Source organism: Emys orbicularis, chromosome 6 (genome assembly GCF_028017835.1).
Source record: "Emys orbicularis isolate rEmyOrb1 chromosome 6, rEmyOrb1.hap1, whole genome shotgun sequence".
Lineage (NCBI taxonomy): Eukaryota > Metazoa > Chordata > Testudines > Emydidae > Emys > Emys orbicularis.
In genome coordinates this window covers 39279640-39297675 of record NC_088688.1, presented here as the reverse complement: position 1 = coordinate 39297675, position 18036 = coordinate 39279640, and the positions used below count along the sequence as shown (strand labels likewise).

The 18036-nt window shown below is 42.1% G+C and overlaps 2 protein-coding genes across 5 annotated transcripts in view; one reads left to right on the top strand and one right to left on the bottom strand.

The window, feature by feature from the left end:
* Nucleotides 1-5854, bottom strand: part of IPO11 (importin 11) — a 250011-nt gene extending 244157 nt beyond the window's left edge. Inside the window, exons 1-2 of the mRNA XM_065406414.1 lie at nucleotides 5762-5854; nucleotides 4143-4280 (exon numbers count right to left, since the gene is read on the bottom strand). The gene's annotated coding sequence lies outside the window, so the exon portion shown is untranslated. The remainder of the gene's footprint in view (nucleotides 1-4142; nucleotides 4281-5761) is intronic.
* A 64-nt stretch (nucleotides 5855-5918) lies between these two features.
* Nucleotides 5919-17848, top strand: DIMT1 (DIM1 rRNA methyltransferase and ribosome maturation factor). 4 transcript variants are annotated; one of them, XM_065406308.1, is made up of 12 exons: nucleotides 5919-6049; nucleotides 7558-7631; nucleotides 8203-8289; nucleotides 8813-8874; nucleotides 8976-9069; nucleotides 9167-9216; nucleotides 10482-10605; nucleotides 10729-10821; nucleotides 11867-11931; nucleotides 12329-12392; nucleotides 15244-15350; nucleotides 17383-17848. In XM_065406308.1, exons 1-12 carry the CDS (start codon nucleotides 5989-5991, stop codon nucleotides 17423-17425), a joined length of 924 nt encoding a protein of 307 aa, XP_065262380.1. In that variant the 5' UTR covers nucleotides 5919-5988; the 3' UTR covers nucleotides 17426-17848. The 4 variants fall into 4 exon arrangements, with proteins under 4 accessions (XP_065262380.1, XP_065262382.1, XP_065262383.1 ...); XM_065406309.1 differs by lacking the exon at nucleotides 5919-6049 and adding an exon at nucleotides 6534-6608; XM_065406310.1 differs by lacking the exon at nucleotides 10729-10821.
* The last annotated feature ends 188 nt before the right edge of the window (nucleotides 17849-18036 follow it).

Below are 18036 nucleotides of genomic sequence, written 5' to 3'. Positions count from 1 at the left end.
ATGCAGTCAACCTACATTTCTTTACAGTGGACTGCACTTCCACTTGCATCCTCCAGACTGGAACATGCAGTCTCCTCAAAGGACATCACTAATGGTATACCTCTACCTCGATATAACGTGACCCGATATAACACGAATTTGGATATAACCCGGTAAAGCAGCGCTCCAGGGGGGGCGGGGCTGCGCACTCTGGCGGATCAAAGCAAGTTCGATATAACGCGGTTTCACCTATAACACGGTAAGATTTTTTGGCTCCCAAGGACAGCGTTATATCGGGGTAGAGGTGTATTTCAAATATCAGCCAGTAAATAGCCTTTAGTGTTATGGAAATTTACCAGCCCAGATAACAAAATCTTCTCACCTACTCTGACAATAACAATATTGAAAACCCTAATATTATTGTACTTTTCATCAAGTAAGTGGGCAAACCGAATGTGGCATGGACTGAAGAATGCTCCAGAACAATGCTTTTTAGATTCTTCACAATAAAAGCTAAGGCACTACAAGTACAACCATATCTAAGAACCAGCGTATGATTTATCTAAGTTACAAGAAACATGGTTGAGTTGTGTCCACATAGAAGGGTTCCCCCCCATACACACACACAATAACCAAGTGCCAGTCAGGTTTCTGCATTCATATATAAAATCATAATTAGGAGGCATAGTATTGGCAAATTCTTGGAAAATTGGATAAGTAATCCCATAGATCCTCAGCAAGGACAGAGTGCACAGAGGTTATTATATCTTAGGTAGCTAAATATTTACTGATTTTTTTAATTTCAGAACTATTGATAAAAATATCTGTCAACATTTCAGTACCTCTATTTAGTGAGTGGGGCTAATCTCTCCTTTAGTAGGAATGCCATTTTACTCATTGTTCCTGGTATGGTCCCCAGGATTTCCCATCTGATTATATGATGTGAGACTGAAACTCCTTTTCCCAATAGAAAGCACTGAACATGTTGTTGTGCCTTCTATTTTTAAAATAACCTCAAATATGTCTAAAGCCCAAAATCATTCTGGTATACTGAACTGCAACTTCACATCTAATTTGCCGTCCAATACAAATCAGGTGACTATCATACAAGAAGTCATTTGTACATATTCTGTACCTCACTCTCATAGACATTATTAAAAGTATGTACTTTCACACAAATATGCATGCAAACATTTCAACTTGCATCTCTGCCTGTGACTGATTAGATATGCTTTTAAAATACCCCAGCTTAGTCCAAGAGGAGTTTGATATTTCTAGTAGTGTTTCCTTCCAACTGGAGTCTCAAACTGTTCTTCTAAAAAAACAATTTTATACTTTGCTAACTGTGGCATCAATGATGCTGTATGTCAAAAGTTTCTACTGGGTTCTGGCAAAAATATAAAGAAGTAAATTTGCTACCTAAAGTATTACTAATGTCACTCTTACTAGTACCTGAAACACAAAAAAACCTCTAGAAGTATTCAGTTTAAAAATAAAAAAATTTTTATTGTTTTTGCCTGATCTAAGTCATGCAACTCAGCAAAGAAGGAAACTAGATATAGGTAAGAAATAGTAAGTGACAGGATCTTCACATCCATCCTGATTCTGACAAAACTCCAGGTAACACAGAGGGACAAGACTTCTGTTTTGAGATGCTCTTAAAGAAGGTTTATATCAATCATAGAAATGTAAGGTTGAAAAAACCTCAGGAGGTTGTCTAGTCCATCCTCCAACACTAAGATGGAACTAAGTATACCTAGACCATTCCTGTCGTGTTTGTCTAACCAGTTCTTAAAACCTCCAACAACAGGGGCTTCACAACCTCTTTTGGTAATCCATTCCAGGTCTTAACTATCTTTATAGTTAGCATGTTTTTCCTAATATCTAACCTGAATCTTTCTTAGTGCAAACTAAGTAGATGACATCTTGTCCTACCCTCGGTAGACATGGAGAACAATTAATCGCTGTTCTCTTTCTGACAACCTTTTACATATTTGAAGACTTATGTCCCCCATTAGCCTTCTTTTTCTAAACATGTCCAGTTCTTTCAACCTTTTATCATAGGTCATGTTTTCTAAACCTCTTATTTTTGTTGCTCTCCTCTGGACTCTCACCAGTTTGTTCACATCTTTTTCAAGTGTGGAGGCCAAAACTTGACACAAAGTCATCCACAAATTTCATTAACATACTCTCCATTCCACTATCCAAGTCATTAATGAAAATATTGACTAGTACTGGACCAAGGAGAGATCCCTGTGGGACCTCATTTGATACCTCGTCCCAGTTTGACAACCACCATTGATAACTACTCTTTCAGTACAGTCTTTCAACCAGTTGTGCACTTAACTTATAGCAATTTCATGTAGACTATATTTTCCTAGTTTGCTTATGATAATGTCATGTGGGACTGTGTCAAGTGAACAAGAGAAACCAAAAATCAGCTCTTAAGTAAAACCAGGGAAGCGGAGGTGATACACAAGTCAGGGAGAAGAGGTAGAAGAGCAAAGGAGAGGATAGACGAGGGTAGGGAAACAAAGCAGTAGTCCGAAGACCAGGACTGGTGGTAACACCCAGAAGACGAAATCAGATTACCTATAAAATCTTGATGGCAGGAATGGTCTCTTAGTATATGTTTGTACAGCACCTAGCACAGTGAAGCCCCAACCCTGATTGGAGCCTTTGGGTATTACTGTAATACAAATAATAAATTGTAACGATAAGAGGACATTGTGAATGGGAAGATGCCAGAGGGAGGTAGGAGACAATACTTGGAGAGGGCAGCTGACGAGGAAACTGACAATAGCATCTAGCATAAGTAGAAGGGAAAAGTGCCCAAAGGGTGCCTGGGATAACAAAAAAGAATTTCCCTCAGTTTGGTAAGCAGAATGAAGGAGAAGCCCTCCAATCTGCAAGTATACATTTAGTGTAAATTTCAGCTTGAATTTTCAATCCAATATAGGTATGCACAATGGAGGATGAGAGGAATACTTCCTACTGAGTTCAAAAGTCAGAAGTCAATGCATTTTTTTTAACTCATGATTTATTGATCTGTTTTAGATTTTTAAACTTGCAAGGTTGGCAATACTTGCTCCTCTGACTTTTTCACCTCCCTCCACGATTAATAAATAGATTTTATTCCCTCCTTGTTTCTTCAATCTATGCTTTGTAATGTTATTTAATGCACTTAATGCAAAGCAATAAGTGAGGCAATAAGACAGACATAATTCTATAAATTGAAAAGATACAGAAACAAATTATTAAACAGTAAATTTGTAAGCACCTCGAGGTTAATATGGTATTACGGAAGAGTCAACATAGATTCATCAAGAACAAATCATGCCAGCCCAACCTAATTTCCTTCTTTAGAGGATTACTGGATAGGAGGGAAGCAGTCGACATGATATGCCTTGATTTTAATAAGGCTTTTTAGTCTCACATGACATTCTCATAAGCAAACTACAGAAATGTGGTCTAGACGCAATTACTATGAAGTGGGTGCATAACTGGCTAAAAAATCATAGCAAAAAAGTCGTTTAAAAGGCTTGCTGTCAAAACGAGAGGATCTAGTAAGGTTTCACAGGGGTCTGTCCAGGGTCCAGTACTATTAAATATTTTCATTAATTACTTGGAAAATGGGAGGGAAAGTGTTCTTATAAAATTTGCAAATGACACCAAGCTGGGAGGGATTGCAATCAGTTTGGAGGACAAGATCAGAATTCAAAATGACCTGGATAATTTAGAGAACTGGACTGAAAACAACAAGATGAAATTCAATAAAGACAAGTGCAAAGTATTACTCTTATGAAGGGGAAAAATCAAATAATGCACAAATACAAAATGGGAAATAACTAGTTAGGAACTAGTACTGCAGAAAAGGATCTGGGGATTATAGTAATCACCCATATGAAATAACCCCTTCTTATAATGACTGTCATAGTTTATGCTGTAGCAGATTACAGTATCATTTGGAGATGAGGGCTAACATATACCCATAATAATCATTTGATCCAAAGGCTTGCAAAAGCAATGTGGCTGTCAGTCTCTTAATTTTCAGAGAAGCCAAGATACCATCCAATACATACCATGGAAAAGGTGGGATTATTACATACCACATATACTAAGGTTATTTTCTAATAAGATTAGAAGAGGGAAAAGTAACTCACCACTACTGTGACAGTCCTTTCTCCAGTTCTGGTGGAAAATGGTGTTGTGAATGGGTCCCAAATCCTGCTTTTTCAAAGACCTCTAAGAAGAGATGGCAATTCTCTAACTGGAAGGCTGATTCTGGAGAAAGGAGGAATCTTTTGGAGGAAGAGGGAAATAACATCAAGTGAGAAAAGCACAGCCTGTGAAGAAATATGGAGCTAATACCTCAGTCCTTCCAGTTTCCCCAACAAGAAGCAAGGAAGCCAGAAGAAAACTATGGGGTTGGAGAAATGGATAATACCCACTTTCTCCTCCACATCAAAAGGAAGTACTTTGATACGTCTGTACAATACAAGACTTGCTAAGGCGATGGCTACACTACGAGGCTTTTAGAGACACGGCCGTGCCGCTAAAAGGCACACAGTGTAGCTGCTATTTGTCGACAGGAGAGAGCTCGCCTGACAACAAAAAACTTCAACACACACACACCCAGGAGCAGCAGTGGCTGTGTTCACAGCTGTTCACCAGCGCTTTTTGTCGGTAAAACGTTTGTCATTCGGGGGAGGGGAGGGAGAGAAGGTGTTTTTAACATTCCTGAAAGACAAAAGTTTTGTGGACGAAGTGCCAGTGTAGACAAAGACTAAGAATAATCCTGAACGGTCTTCTCTGCACTTAGAACAGCAAATGGCATACTGTATCAGAGTGGTCTCATATCTTGTCTCTGACCCTGAACAGTACCAACTACTTCAGAGGAAAGTGCAAAAAACCATGTAATGGAAAATTATGGAATAACCTGCACAAAGGGGAAGTTTCTTTCACTTTTCTCCTTGCTTCTCCCCATCAACCTATGTTACAAACAATTCTTATTTTTTCTTCCACAACATAGAGAACAAATCTGATCCTCTCTGTTTTAAGAGCCGAAACCTTCCTCCACCCCCTGATTAGCCCCCATTTTGATTGTTGTCACCTTTCCTCTGCCCTATGCAGCACTCACATCTCCTCTCCATACAAAACACAGCAACTGAAGGCACGTTCTTGGTCTGACATGACCATGTCACGCATGCCCTTGGAATCCTTGCACTGGCTCCCCACTAATCACCACATCCATTTTTGTAAAGGTTGTGCTCCCTTTAAAGGCCCCACAATAAACACATCCAAGTCTCGGACCTCATCTCCTCTAGCATCCTCCTCTGTTCCGCTAATTATCCCTGCCGAGGTGCAAGTCTGATCCTTTATCCTACCTGCTTCCACGGGGGATAAACTCGCTGTAGTGCTGGGCAGGAGGGCGAGGTAACTAACGGGCGATCCCCTCGATGTGGACTTTAGCGATCTCTCGGGACTTTTCACACGATGCACATTGGGGTCCCTGGTCCAAGTGTGCCGAGGCCGCCTCTCCCGCACGGCGCGGTGCTGGGGCCCTGCCGGCCCGGCTGCCCGCAGTCCGGCTGCACGGGCGGCGGCTGGGGCGTTCGCTCACACTCGGAGCCACTCCCCCGCTCTGGGCGCTGGCACAGGTGAGTCCCGCTGCCCCCGCCACACACAGTCCCCAGCCCGGCCAGACTCCGACCCCGCCCCAGACTCTGCCAGCCCCCGAGGCCCGACCAGCCACCCCTCAGCGCCCGGGCCCCGTGCTCACCGTTGGGTCAGAGCCGCTGCACGTGACGCGACCCCCACCTCTTCCGAAGCTCGCGCCACGAGCCGGGACCATTCGGCTCCAGCTAGAGCAGACACGCGCCCCACCCCCGGCGCGTATTACTTACGTCATCCAAACGCGACAATACTATCCCGGCTTCCTCCTCCTCCTGTGTTGTGAGGTGTGCGTGCGACTAGTGTGCGCGTCTCCGGGGCTCGCCGGCCGCCGCCATGCCGAAAGTCAAGGCGGAGAACCGGTGCCGGCAGCAGCGCCGTGAGGGCCAGAGCTCAGGTGAGTGCGCGGGCCCGGCGGGGAGAGGCCGGGCTCCCTAGGCCCGTTCGGGCGGAGAGGGAGCTGGCCCAGGGCTGGCGTGTGCCGCTGCTGTCTGGCCCACAGGCAGCGCTGGGTGCCGCTTGGGGAAAAGGGACCCCCGACGGGTGGGCGCAAAGGAGTCTAGGCTCCGAGTGCCGCGGGCGGAGACGGTGTGGGGCCGTCACTCGCTCCCTGTGACGCTCTCAGTAACCCCGCCGCTATCGGAGTCGCCGGTAGGGAGGTCCTGGCGGCCCTCAGGAGCGCTGGAGAGCCGGTCTCTTGGAGGCGCTGCCGTATCTTTCCCGGCTCGGCTGCGGCCTGCGGGATGGAGCTGTGCGCGGGGAGGCAAAAGCCCGGCAGGAGCCTCGAGCGATCTGACGGCTGCAGTCTGCTCTCCTCGGTAGCCCTAGTGAAAGCTGATGAAGCCGCGGGCTCTGCTACGGAGCCCTGGCCGGGCTAGTGTTGGCTCTGCTTGTTTTAAGCTCTCCTTAGAACATGCTTCTTCTGCAAGCCCTTTGGATGATGGCCTCCACTCCAGGTACTGAGCTTCGGTACGGGTATTGCATGTGTTAGGACTGCGATGTTTGCGTTGAATTTACGCCAAGTTTCCTAGTTTATGACAGCTCCTGGCTTGTGCTTGTACACTGGCGAGCATGCTGTTGTCATTCCCATTTTATTACTGATATGCAGCTGTGTAAAAAGACAAGATCCATATCCTAAAAGAGCTCTATCTAAATGCAATAGTGAAAAAAGTAGTTGTGGTTTTAGAATCCTAGCAGTAGTATTGCTTTAACCTGAGTACAGTGTCACCAATAACTTTCTTATTGTTTTACATTTGTTGTTCCCCGTATCACTAATAATGGTATTTCCAGCTGCAGTGGTTGATATTGTGGGCTCCCCTGCTTCTGGAATGTCACTACTCCTAAGTGCCAGCCCTTACAATCACAAGGGCATTGTATACTCCAAGGGGATCAGTGTACTACACACAGATCAATGGAAAGAGAGAGGCAGTGGTTGTTATAGTTAATGTCTTAGACTATGATACCTGGAATTCGCCACTGTCAGGAAACAGAATACTGGGCATGATGGACCGTGGGCTTGACCCAGTATGGCCGTTCTTATGTTTACACTACAGAGGCACAATTGCGGCATTGCAGCTGTAGCACGCCTACACGGTGGGAAGGGGTTTTTCAGTCACTGTGGGTAATCCACCTCTTTGAGAGGTAGCAACTTTCTGTCATCCTAGCTGCATCTATAGTGGGGGTTAGGTCAACCTAACTGTGTCACACAGGGCATGAGCTATTTCAGAGCCCTGAGCCATGTAGCTAGGTGGACCTAAGTTTTAGGTGTAGACCAGGTGTTAGACTGGTAAAGTGGTCTAGTTCCAGTAAAAGAATGTGACTCACTGCTTTAGAAGTATAAAATCTAGTTTGCTGTGATACTTTTAATGATAGTGATATAACTGGCTTGGTTATACCTTATTTTAGGTATCATGTTCAATACTGGAATTGGCCAGCACATCCTGAAAAATCCCCTCATTGTTAACAACATTATAGAGAAGGTTGGTAATAACTGGACCTAACTAATTAAAATAGCTGTCATAAGAGTTGCATTCAAATGTTCTATCTCAAAATCTTTTAAGGCAAATGCTTGTAGACAATTTACAGCACTACTTAAAGTTGGATACTGTGTAAGTCTGAGGTGCTTAATCCCTTCCTGGCCTCTTGAAAGGTATGAGAAATGTTAATTCAAGATGTACAGTTGGTGAAAGATTTTCTAAGTGCTTTCTCTCTTCCTTCAGAATGGCCATGGGTAAAATCCTGACCCCATTGAAGTCAGTGGCAAAGCTCCCATTGTCTTAAGTGGAGCCAGAGTTACACGTAGGGTTTTGTGTGCACACAGAGATGTGATTACCTAATGGCTACATTTTCAAAAGGTTGCATGCAATTAAAAGTGAAACTGTTGGGCAACTTTGCTTTTGCCTTGAAAACAAGTTCTCCAAATCTATTAACCATATACAGGATCAGCTCCATTAATGTCTGCACATAGAATTCTTTAGTTAAAATTACTTTGCAATATTGTTTTTTATTATTATTATTTTATTGGTTTCCTACAATCTCATTTGTTCTTAGGCTGCCTTACGGCCCACGGATGTTGTCCTTGAAGTAGGACCTGGAACTGGTAACCTGACAGTAAAAATGCTAGAGAAAGTAAAAAAGGTAAGAATGAGTTAGGAAAATTCATCTTGATTTTTCACTGAACAAACTGCTACTTAGTAGATGAACAAATGAAAAAGTGTCCTCAAACGGGGGTGGGGGGTGGGAATAATGTATCTATTCCTTTCTGGGTGTTCATATCCTTCTCTCTTTACAACTCCACTGATAGAGTAAGAGTGGTGCTTTTAAAGTGAAGTTAAGAATATTTGACAATCGGATACTCAATGTAATTTTAATCTATCTACTGCATTAACATTTGTGTTGGATCTTTAGCGTTTTTACAAGGCATCCAACCACATTTAGGTAAAGAATTGTGCTTTACATGTGTGGTTTTCTTCAATGGCCTTGTTATCCTTCTGAAATTTTAATATAGTCTGATACTTTTGTGATAGAAAATGTGCATATCCTAATTAAAGATTTTTTAAAATGTCTGTAACAAAAGCTATTCTTACTCTGAGATAATAGCAAGAAGTCTATTCATAGTTCTGATTTGGTTCAAGTTGCAAATATATCTCTTTGTTTTCAGGTAATTGCTTGTGAACTTGACCCACGACTTGTGGGTGAACTTCAGAAGAGAGTCCAGGGCACGTAAGTACTACCACTGGAAATAGCTCCACTGCATTTTAGGGGCCTGACCTCTTTAGAAATGTGTATTTCTAAGGTAATAACTGTGTTTTTTCCATCCCTAGATGCCTAGCAAACAAACTAGAAATAAAGGTTGGAGATGTCTTGAAAACTGACTTACCGTTCTTTGATACATGTGTAGCTAACTTGCCTTATCAGGTAGGGGCAAAGCAATTGCAGTGGAATAACAGTTTACATGAATTTTTGATGGTACTGGCTTAGAGAGGACATACTAACAGTGTTACTCTTTCCCTAGATTTCTTCACCTTTTGTTTTCAAGCTGTTGCTGCATAGACCTTTTTTCAGGTATATAGACAAGACTCTCTGGATTGCCTAATGCAAAACAAAGACTAATTTTACAGAACATCTGATTTGAGATTATTGTTAACGATATTAGCCCTGCAAACCACTAGTCAGGAACTCTCCTCAGCATAGTATTCCCAGTGGCCATTGCCAGTGCCAAAGTGTTAAACACCTAGGAAGAATTTGAGACTTGGCATAACCAAGTGCAGCTCTCACTAAAGTAAATGGGAGTTTGCTCCTGCTTACTCTAGAAAGGACAACCCCAGGCCTAAGCAAAGTATCTTAAAAGTTATGGAGAAGTAGAGCAGATTTGGACTGGAGGGTGGTGGGGTGTCTCCAGGGAGATCAAAGCAACTGTATGTTTAATACACCTCTACCTCGATATAACGCTGTCGTTGGGAGCCAAAAAATCTTACCGCGTTATAGGTGAAACCGTGTTATATTGAACTTGCTTTGATCCACCGGAGTGCGCAGCCCCGCCCACCCCGGAGCACTGCTTTACCGCGTTATATCAGGTGGCGTTATAGCGAGGTAGCGGTGTATATGGTTGCGTAGCTTGCTTAAGTGCTCTTGCTGATAGTTTAACTTGAACTGGAGTACTGCTATTGCTGATGCCATTGACTGGAAATGAAGGACTAGTGGGGGTATCTACTTTTACTATTTCTTTTTCTAAAATTAGATCAGTTTTGAAATGCAAATAGCTTACTTTTATTCTAATTTGGCAGTTCTGCAGATTCAGACTCGTTGCTGCAGTGCTAATTAGTGACATTAGGTACCAGTATGCTATTAGCAGTCAGCAAACTTGTCATGCACAATGCAAGGTTGGTGATCAGCACTTTTTTAACTTAGTGAAATACCAAAAAACAATTAAAATCAGTGGAGGCTGTTAATTTACTATTTTAATAATTTTACTCAGGAAAGTTCATTTCAGAAGAAACCTCTGGCTTTCAGAGGTCCAGAATGAGAGGTATAAGCAGATGGAATTATTTCACATAGGTCGTACACGTAAGACTGAGACTACATTCTCTTAATTTCCTTCTAACCACTAGGTACAAATAGCCAAGTTCAGACCAAGAGTAAGCAGGTGCTATAGTGGGTTTGCTATAGTTGTGCCTGACTTACATCAGGGCTGAGTTTCTCTAATATGAATGTATGACACATCTCTGTTTGCCTTTAAAATAAAAAGCCAATAATATACAAGTAATAGAGCATCTGTGAATAAATTATTTGCAATATAGCACTCACGTTTTCATTTCTTTAATTCTCAGGTGTGCAATACTTATGTTTCAGAGAGAATTTGCTCTTCGTTTGGTTGCAAAACCAGGGAATAAACTATACTGCAGACTCTCAATTAACACTCAGTTATTAGCCCGTGTGGATCATCTAATGAAAGTAAGTGAAACTACATCTATAACTAATGTAGGAATGTATGTCAGAGTGAGGAGGCTTTCTCAAGAATGTGAATATTTGCTTCCTGCTATTTGAGATAGTTACCTAAATTTTAATGATTAACAGGTTGGAAGGAATAATTTCAGGCCTCCACCCAAAGTTGAATCCAGTGTTGTCAGAATAGAGCCAAAGAACCCTCCACCACCTATTAATTTTCAGGTGAGATTCAAATACTGCAGACCATAGCCAATAAAATAACTGAATAATAGTACTGTTTGATGTTTTGTTCTGTATGCTCTTTCAAATGGTGTAAAAGCAACGCAATACAGCTTATGTAACCTACATTAGCAGTGTTAAAGGTTTTTTTTAAACAGTTTAAATAGGCCTAACTCCATCATATCAATAGACTAGACCAGTGGTTTTCAACCTTTTTTTCATTTGCAGACTCCTAAAAAATTTCAAGTGGAGGTATGGACCCCTTTGGAAATCTTAGACATAATCTGCAGATCCTCAGCGGCCTGCAGACCACAGGTTGAAAATCACTGCACTAGACATTCATTGACTCTCCATTGTACCTTGCCCCTTCTTGATCAGACTCTCATCTGAGTATCTTTCCAACATTATCTGGATGCCCCAACAGCAGTTCAAACTCAACTTTCCTCAAAACCCCTGTTCCTTCCCTGGAAGTGACACAGGCCAGGATCGCTGTGGTTAGGTTTGTCTCAGACTGAAAGGTAAAAGCTCCTGGCCAGCAGCTGGTGGTGATAATACCTAGCTCTTTTGTAGTGCTTTTCATCTATAGACCTCAAAGTGCTTAAAAGACATTTATGGCTGTTGGCAGTATTTAGTTGATCGAGAGCAAAGAAGAGTCCTTTAGGACTCGGAGACTATGCACTCTTGCTGAAGATCGACACTCCAGGGCAATATTACTCTAGACATTTATTAAGGTGTTTCCCTTTTTTACATATCATCACCCCAGTTTTGCTCAGGTTCAGCCAGATGTTCTTCATCCATATAACTTCTAGCTATCTAGATATCTGTGTGATTGTCCAGTTAGCAGTTCAGTAATGCCTGCCTACCTTTGCCAGTGAAATATTTAGCTTGTCAATTTGTACTACATTGTACAGGACTGAGCCGTGTTGTGCTATTACTGAGATTTACCTCTTTGTCGTTGTGCTGTCATGAAATTAATAGTAGATAGTCTGGCCTGGTTGTTAGCAGCTGTGTATTGCTTCAGGCAAATGTTGTGCATTTTGTGTTTTAGGAATGGGATGGTCTAGTAAGGATAGCCTTTGTCAGGAAAAACAAGACACTCTCTGCAGCATTTAAGTAAGTTATTTCTATTAGAGGTTTTTTCAAAGTTTAAGAGTTTATCTAATTGCTTGTTTCGCCTACAAAAATGCCTAGCAATCCTCCAGTCTAGTTCTGTAGCAAGCCTGGCTTCAACAACCATATTAATAAGACCATTCAGGCATCCCCATAGTGCAAGGTTGGACAGTTTACACTGTGGTCATGGAAATATTATACAGTGAAACCTTTACATGCCAAATAGGCAGCTGCCTTAAGAGATCACCCAATGTGTTCAGTACAGCTGCTTCATCTTTATTATAAAAACCTCTGAACAGCCACTCAAGTCACAACTTGTTTTTTAAAAAAACAGGTTTCACTGCAGATATAGTTAGACTTCTATATCAATGGTTGACTCACTGTATTGACTCACTTTCAGATCAAGTGCGGTACAGCAGCTGCTGGATCAGAATTATCGAATTCACTGTTCTATACATAATATTGTAAGTAGAATGATTTTCCTTTTTAATGTGTTAAATGTAACATACAAGGTAAGCTAAGTATAAGATGTAAAATTCAAAAGCAGCAAGATGGTACAAAAAACTTTCATCCAGAAGTTAAAACCTATCAGAACAAACATTACCTAAGAGTACCTTGAGAATAACAGAATATCTAAAATAAACAGAACTCTAAGATCCTCTAAACTATAATGAAGGTTTACATGAGAATTTAGAAACAAAGGAAATATTGGGATTCCACTGATGTCTCCAAGGGTGTAATTTACTCTCCTCCCCACTAAGGGCTGCTCAGACCTTGGCATAGTATAAAACCATTGACACTGCATCTATTTGAAAATATTTCTAGTGACTCATCTGCAGTGAGTTCGAGGTTGTTTACAGAAATCTAGAAACCAGGCATACACTGATCCATTTTAAAAAAAATTATTTAGCTCTTTTAATAAGATCTATTCCAGATCCTTAGAAGAGAATGGTGAGTCGGGTTAACTTCAGCTACAGCAACCTGTTATGTATAGAATTGTGCTTAACATCTAAAGTATTTTTTTGTTCAAAATATACACTAGTTCCACATTTTAATACTGGCTAATGTGGCATTCACTATGCTGTCCAGTTCTTTAGTCTTCCTAACTTGCATGGTGCTGCATCAAAACTTCCAATTTGCTCTGGGGATATACATTATTCAAAAATAAATTTCTCTGAAAACTCTATGATCTTCTCTTTGTGCATATAGAGCCAACCATTGATATAAAACAGTTTTTTAATTAGGTAGCTGTAGAACCTAAGTAGTCTAGAAAAATAACTACATTATCTGAAATATTTATCCACTGGTGGTTTTTATCCTGATTTTCTTCTTCCTGAGGGCAAGAAGAAGTGTATAATTTCAGGGGACTTGTGTCTGACAATGATTAGTTCACCTAACCTAGGATTCAGTGTTTGTCTGGTTGGCAAGATGGCTGTATCAGGATCAATATAATATCCATAATTTTAAATGTCTTCAATGTAATTGCTTAATATTTCAGTAGTTTAATATTGTTTTAAGGGAGGGTATGAAGTTAAGCTGGGCCACACAGTATTTTGTGTGTTTTGAATTCTGCAAACATTTAAACTCATTCTTTTGTATTTGAACCTCTTTGCTCCACGTTTTTAGTCTGTCTATTTCACTAAACAGTGCAAGATTCTGTATTTTAAAGAACCAGATAAATAAGGTGTTTGTTTAAAATTACACTGGACCTCAGTTGTTTGGGGGAGGGATAGTTGTTTTTAAGCTAATATTTAGCATTTTTTTGGGTACAGCTAACTGAGGGTAAATCAAGCCGAATTTCCAGGTTTTACTGTCACTGGTGGCTAATATACTTTGTGTTGATACCTCAAACCCAAAGGTTTTTATGCTATTATACATTTAAACTATTATAGATAAACATACAGGAACCAGCATCTTTTGCTAAATTCAGTGTGGATACGCTCAACTTTAAAATGGGTTGAGATGAGTTTCCAGCAGGTTTAAGTGGTAATAAAACTAGAACTAGCGTAGTGTTCAATGGGTGGTGGTTTCCCTTTTGGATGCTTAAAATCAGTTCCAGGCTACCTAATCAATACCTGCATGCTTGGCACAGAAAAGTTATATCTGCATTTAAAGTAGCACGTAGAGTTCAGACACTGCCCACCTGGCTAGCACAGGTATAAATAGCAGCGTAGCTGGTGAGGCACAACTTGGGCGACTAGAGTGCCCTACCCGCATGCTCTACATGCCCAAGCAGTGCCTCCCACATCTACACTGCTATTTTTAGTGTTGTAGTGTCCCACTGCCAGCGCCTTTCCCCGCCACAGTGAAAGGCTCCAGTGGGTACAGACAGCAGGAAAAGGCCCCAGGAGTTCCCTGCTGCCTCTCCACTGCAGGAGTCTTTTTCTGCTACACGTAGCTACACCCTGTAGTGATAAGTGTGGATGCAGCCTGCCTTTCACTGCCGCTTGTAGCTGCATGTGTAGTGCTTGCACTCTGCACACTAAGTGTAGGCATAGCCAAAGATGCAAGCAAAAAAAAGGGGAAATAGATGTATATTCTAGTAGCACCAGAACCTCTGATCTAGGTGCTGAATGAATGTAGAGGTAGGCATGGTTCCTGCTTCTTTCTCAGGTATATTCATACCTCCCAACATTCAAAGTAGCTAAAGTAGGTTGGATACTACCTCCAGGAACTGAGAAGACAGGTTGGGGGGACGGGGCGGGAGGGGAATTGCAGGGTGAGTGCAAAGCAGGTTGCTCTGCAGTGGCAGCTCCTGTTCTGCAGGGCTGGCTGACCTCAAGTTCCTGCTCTGAATACTGTGACTGGGACCCTGGCACATGGGTTGCAACACTGCTCAGGTTTAGCCCACCTGGGCCAAATCTGAGTGAGTGGTGTTGCAATCCTGTGCACCAAGTTGCAATGCCACTCACTCAAATTTGCCATCCCCACCCCTGCTGGGGGCCAGACCAAACCTAAGCAGTGTTGCAAACATGGACAGCAGGGGCCAGGTCACAATGCCTGGAGCAGGGAGCCTAGTCCAGCCAGTCACATGGGGCAGGTGCTGCTTTAGCTGGGGGTTTGTGTATCACAGCGGGACAGTCCTGCAAAACCCAGGCTTGTTGGACAGTCTGTGTATACCTTGATGAGAAAACGGCAACCTGAATTTTTATTCTTTAAAGCATTTTTCATCTGGAACGGTCAGTCACTTTGATGTATAGCAAAGCTTGGGCATGGTGCTTGGATACCTGAAGACTTTTTTGTGGAATGAACAAGCTTTTAAAAATCATTAATGTTGAAGAAATAACTTATCTGTATTGCAACTTACATTGACAGGAAATACCAGAAAACTTCAAAATTGCAGAGAAAATACAGATGGTTCTAAAAAATACAGGTTTCTCTGAAAAACGGGCTCGCTCAATGGATATAGATGACTTCATTAGGTAAACTTATGGTCTCTGAATTCCCTTCATACTTCAAACACTTATTGTGCTCTGTTCTAAAAATGAAGGCACATCTCTGGGTTGGATTCAGGGAAAAGTAGTGATATCCCAAACATTACTCTCTTGATATGAGATGTCAAACTTTTGACATGTTATAGATCCAATGAGTACATTACTGTAAATATAGGGGAAACTACCTCTTAGTACACTCTTTAACTCTAGTAGTCTAGGATGATTTTAGGTCCAACAATGAATATATATGAAAACAATGGGGATTCTGAATGGAAGACTGAGTCTGTTGTAAACTTATGTTAAACTTCTAGACTAGTAGGAATTTAAATTTGTGCTGTATTTAGTTGAAAACTTACCCTAGACTGGAGTTCTCAACTTTTTTCTTGCTGAGCGCCCCCCTCAACATGCTGTAAAAACACCAGGGCCCAGCAGGGGAATGGGAGGGAAGGGAACTCAGGGCTCCAGGCCAGGGGGGACTCTTGGGCATAGGTATAGTTTTACTTCTAATTGAGGGGGGCAAGAGCTGGCAGGGCTCAAGCCAGCTCCGCACAGCGGGGTCCAGAGAGGGAGCGCCACCTCCACCCCGACCTCACTCACGAGGGCACCCAGCCTGAATGGGCTGTGGGGGGACGCAACCAAAAACTATAATTCAAAGGGGGGACTCAGTTCAAAAAGTCTGAAAACCGCTCAGAGTGCAGGGAGGCAGTAGCTAGGGCTGTGTGCAGGCAGGGGAGTAGCTCAGGGTGCAAGCAGGGGCGTAGCTAGGCGCTGCGTATGGATGGGGTGGGGGGTCCCAGTGTGACTTTACCCCCCACCACCACTGCTCCTGGCTTGCAGGGGGGGAGTTCGTGGGCTTCAGCCTCGTGCCACTCCTGGCTTGTGGGGGGCGGCGCCAGCTATAGTGCTGGGGGCACTGGGTTTCAGCCATGGGGCTCTGCAGCCCCCCTGCAAGGGCTCGCAGACCCTCTGGGGCCACAGACCCCTGGCTGAGAACCGCTGCCCTCGACTCCAATTATCTCAGTTTTCTGTGAGGGGCATTATTTATAAATCCTTAAACTCATTATTACACATGATGATACCACATGCAGGCTGAGGGCAACAAAGCAAAACACATTTAATCAAATTTCTGTTGAAAAGGAGCTTGACAGTTGGATTACATAAGGCTGAGAGTAGTAGTTTATCACCACAGATGAAGATCCTGATCCCTTGGTATGAAGAAACAGATTCTATAGATTAAACTGCTGTTTACAGCATTCTGGAGTACCTAAATCTAATTCCATAAATTACATTATAAGAGTAGGACAAGTTACCTCTAATTTTCATCTTTCCTGAAGTCTTATACATCTCTCCCTTAGCCTCCCTTTGAGTTTCTAGGCGCATTAGACATCCTACAGAATTCTGAAACTGCGGCTGTTATATTAATGACCATGTGTTCTCTTGTTGCTTGTCATCAAATTAGGCAGTAGAAATCCTATTTTACGGTGTAGCTTCAGAATATTTGATACATTGTTTACTCAAATGTAACACAGGATGTTAAAGAAATGGCCTAGAACACTTACGTATAAGGAAGTACTCACTTGTTTTCCTTTCTATACTGTTATCTATTCATTGTTTAGGAAATGTGGCCAGCTAATCAGGCATTGACTCAGGTGGAGAGGAGCTACACCCAAAAGAGTAGTTTCTGCTATAACTAATTCCAACTTCTTGGCATAAGTGACTCAACATGGCTTGCTGTTGTGCCCATCTAAATCAAGTGCTGTTCTTTGGATAGTGAAGGTTAAACTGACTGGTAGACAAGGTTGCTCTCAAATTACATCTGTCCTGAACTTCCAAAGTTGAGTGCTCACTACTCGTCCTTACCATAAACCTACTAACAGCTCCTTGATGTAATGACTGAAACAGAAAGCAGTATTTTAAGACTTCTCTCTTCTTACCCACTCCCTTCATCTAGGTAGTATTTGAAGTAAGTGTTACTGTGTGAAGTACAAATTCATGTAAATTGACCATTTTAATTTTTCAGAGTGCTGCATGGCTTCAATTCAGAAGGCATCCATTTTTCATAGATGGCTGAATGGAGCATTACACATTCTCTGGGGAGAACTGAAATGTGACGTCAACAAAGGTGTTCATAGGAGGAAGAGCTCTCATGTTGAGAGCAATCACCAGCATACAAAGTTCATATGACTATTCTGCAATAATTGCTCAGAAGTACTTGTTTGAAGACAACAGCTGTAAAGGTGCTGTGTTACATTTTAAAATTGTAACTGTCAAGACTAAAGCTATGTGCCTTTTTTCCCCCATCAGAGCACTTTTTAAATGTACCCTATGATATGAAGTGGCTCCAAAAGCCCCAAATTAAACCCTTCCCTCCCTGACTTCTCCTGCCATTACAACATTCAGAATGGAACTCAAACCTCTGTTTGGCCACCACAGAACTATTTGTAGACTGGTGGCATGATGCCAATTGATGGGAGTTTAGAATAAATTAATTTTTAAAAAAAAAGATGAAGTGTGCATCTCTTTAACCTTTCCTTTCTGGTAGCTACCATAGGCCCTGGACTATTGGAGAAATGGCTGCTAGAATGAGCAGATCACCACTGTATATGTTCTAGATGTAGGGGCAGTTAACGCTCTTGGGCACGTTGGCTGTGCAACCTGATAGCAAGAACATGGT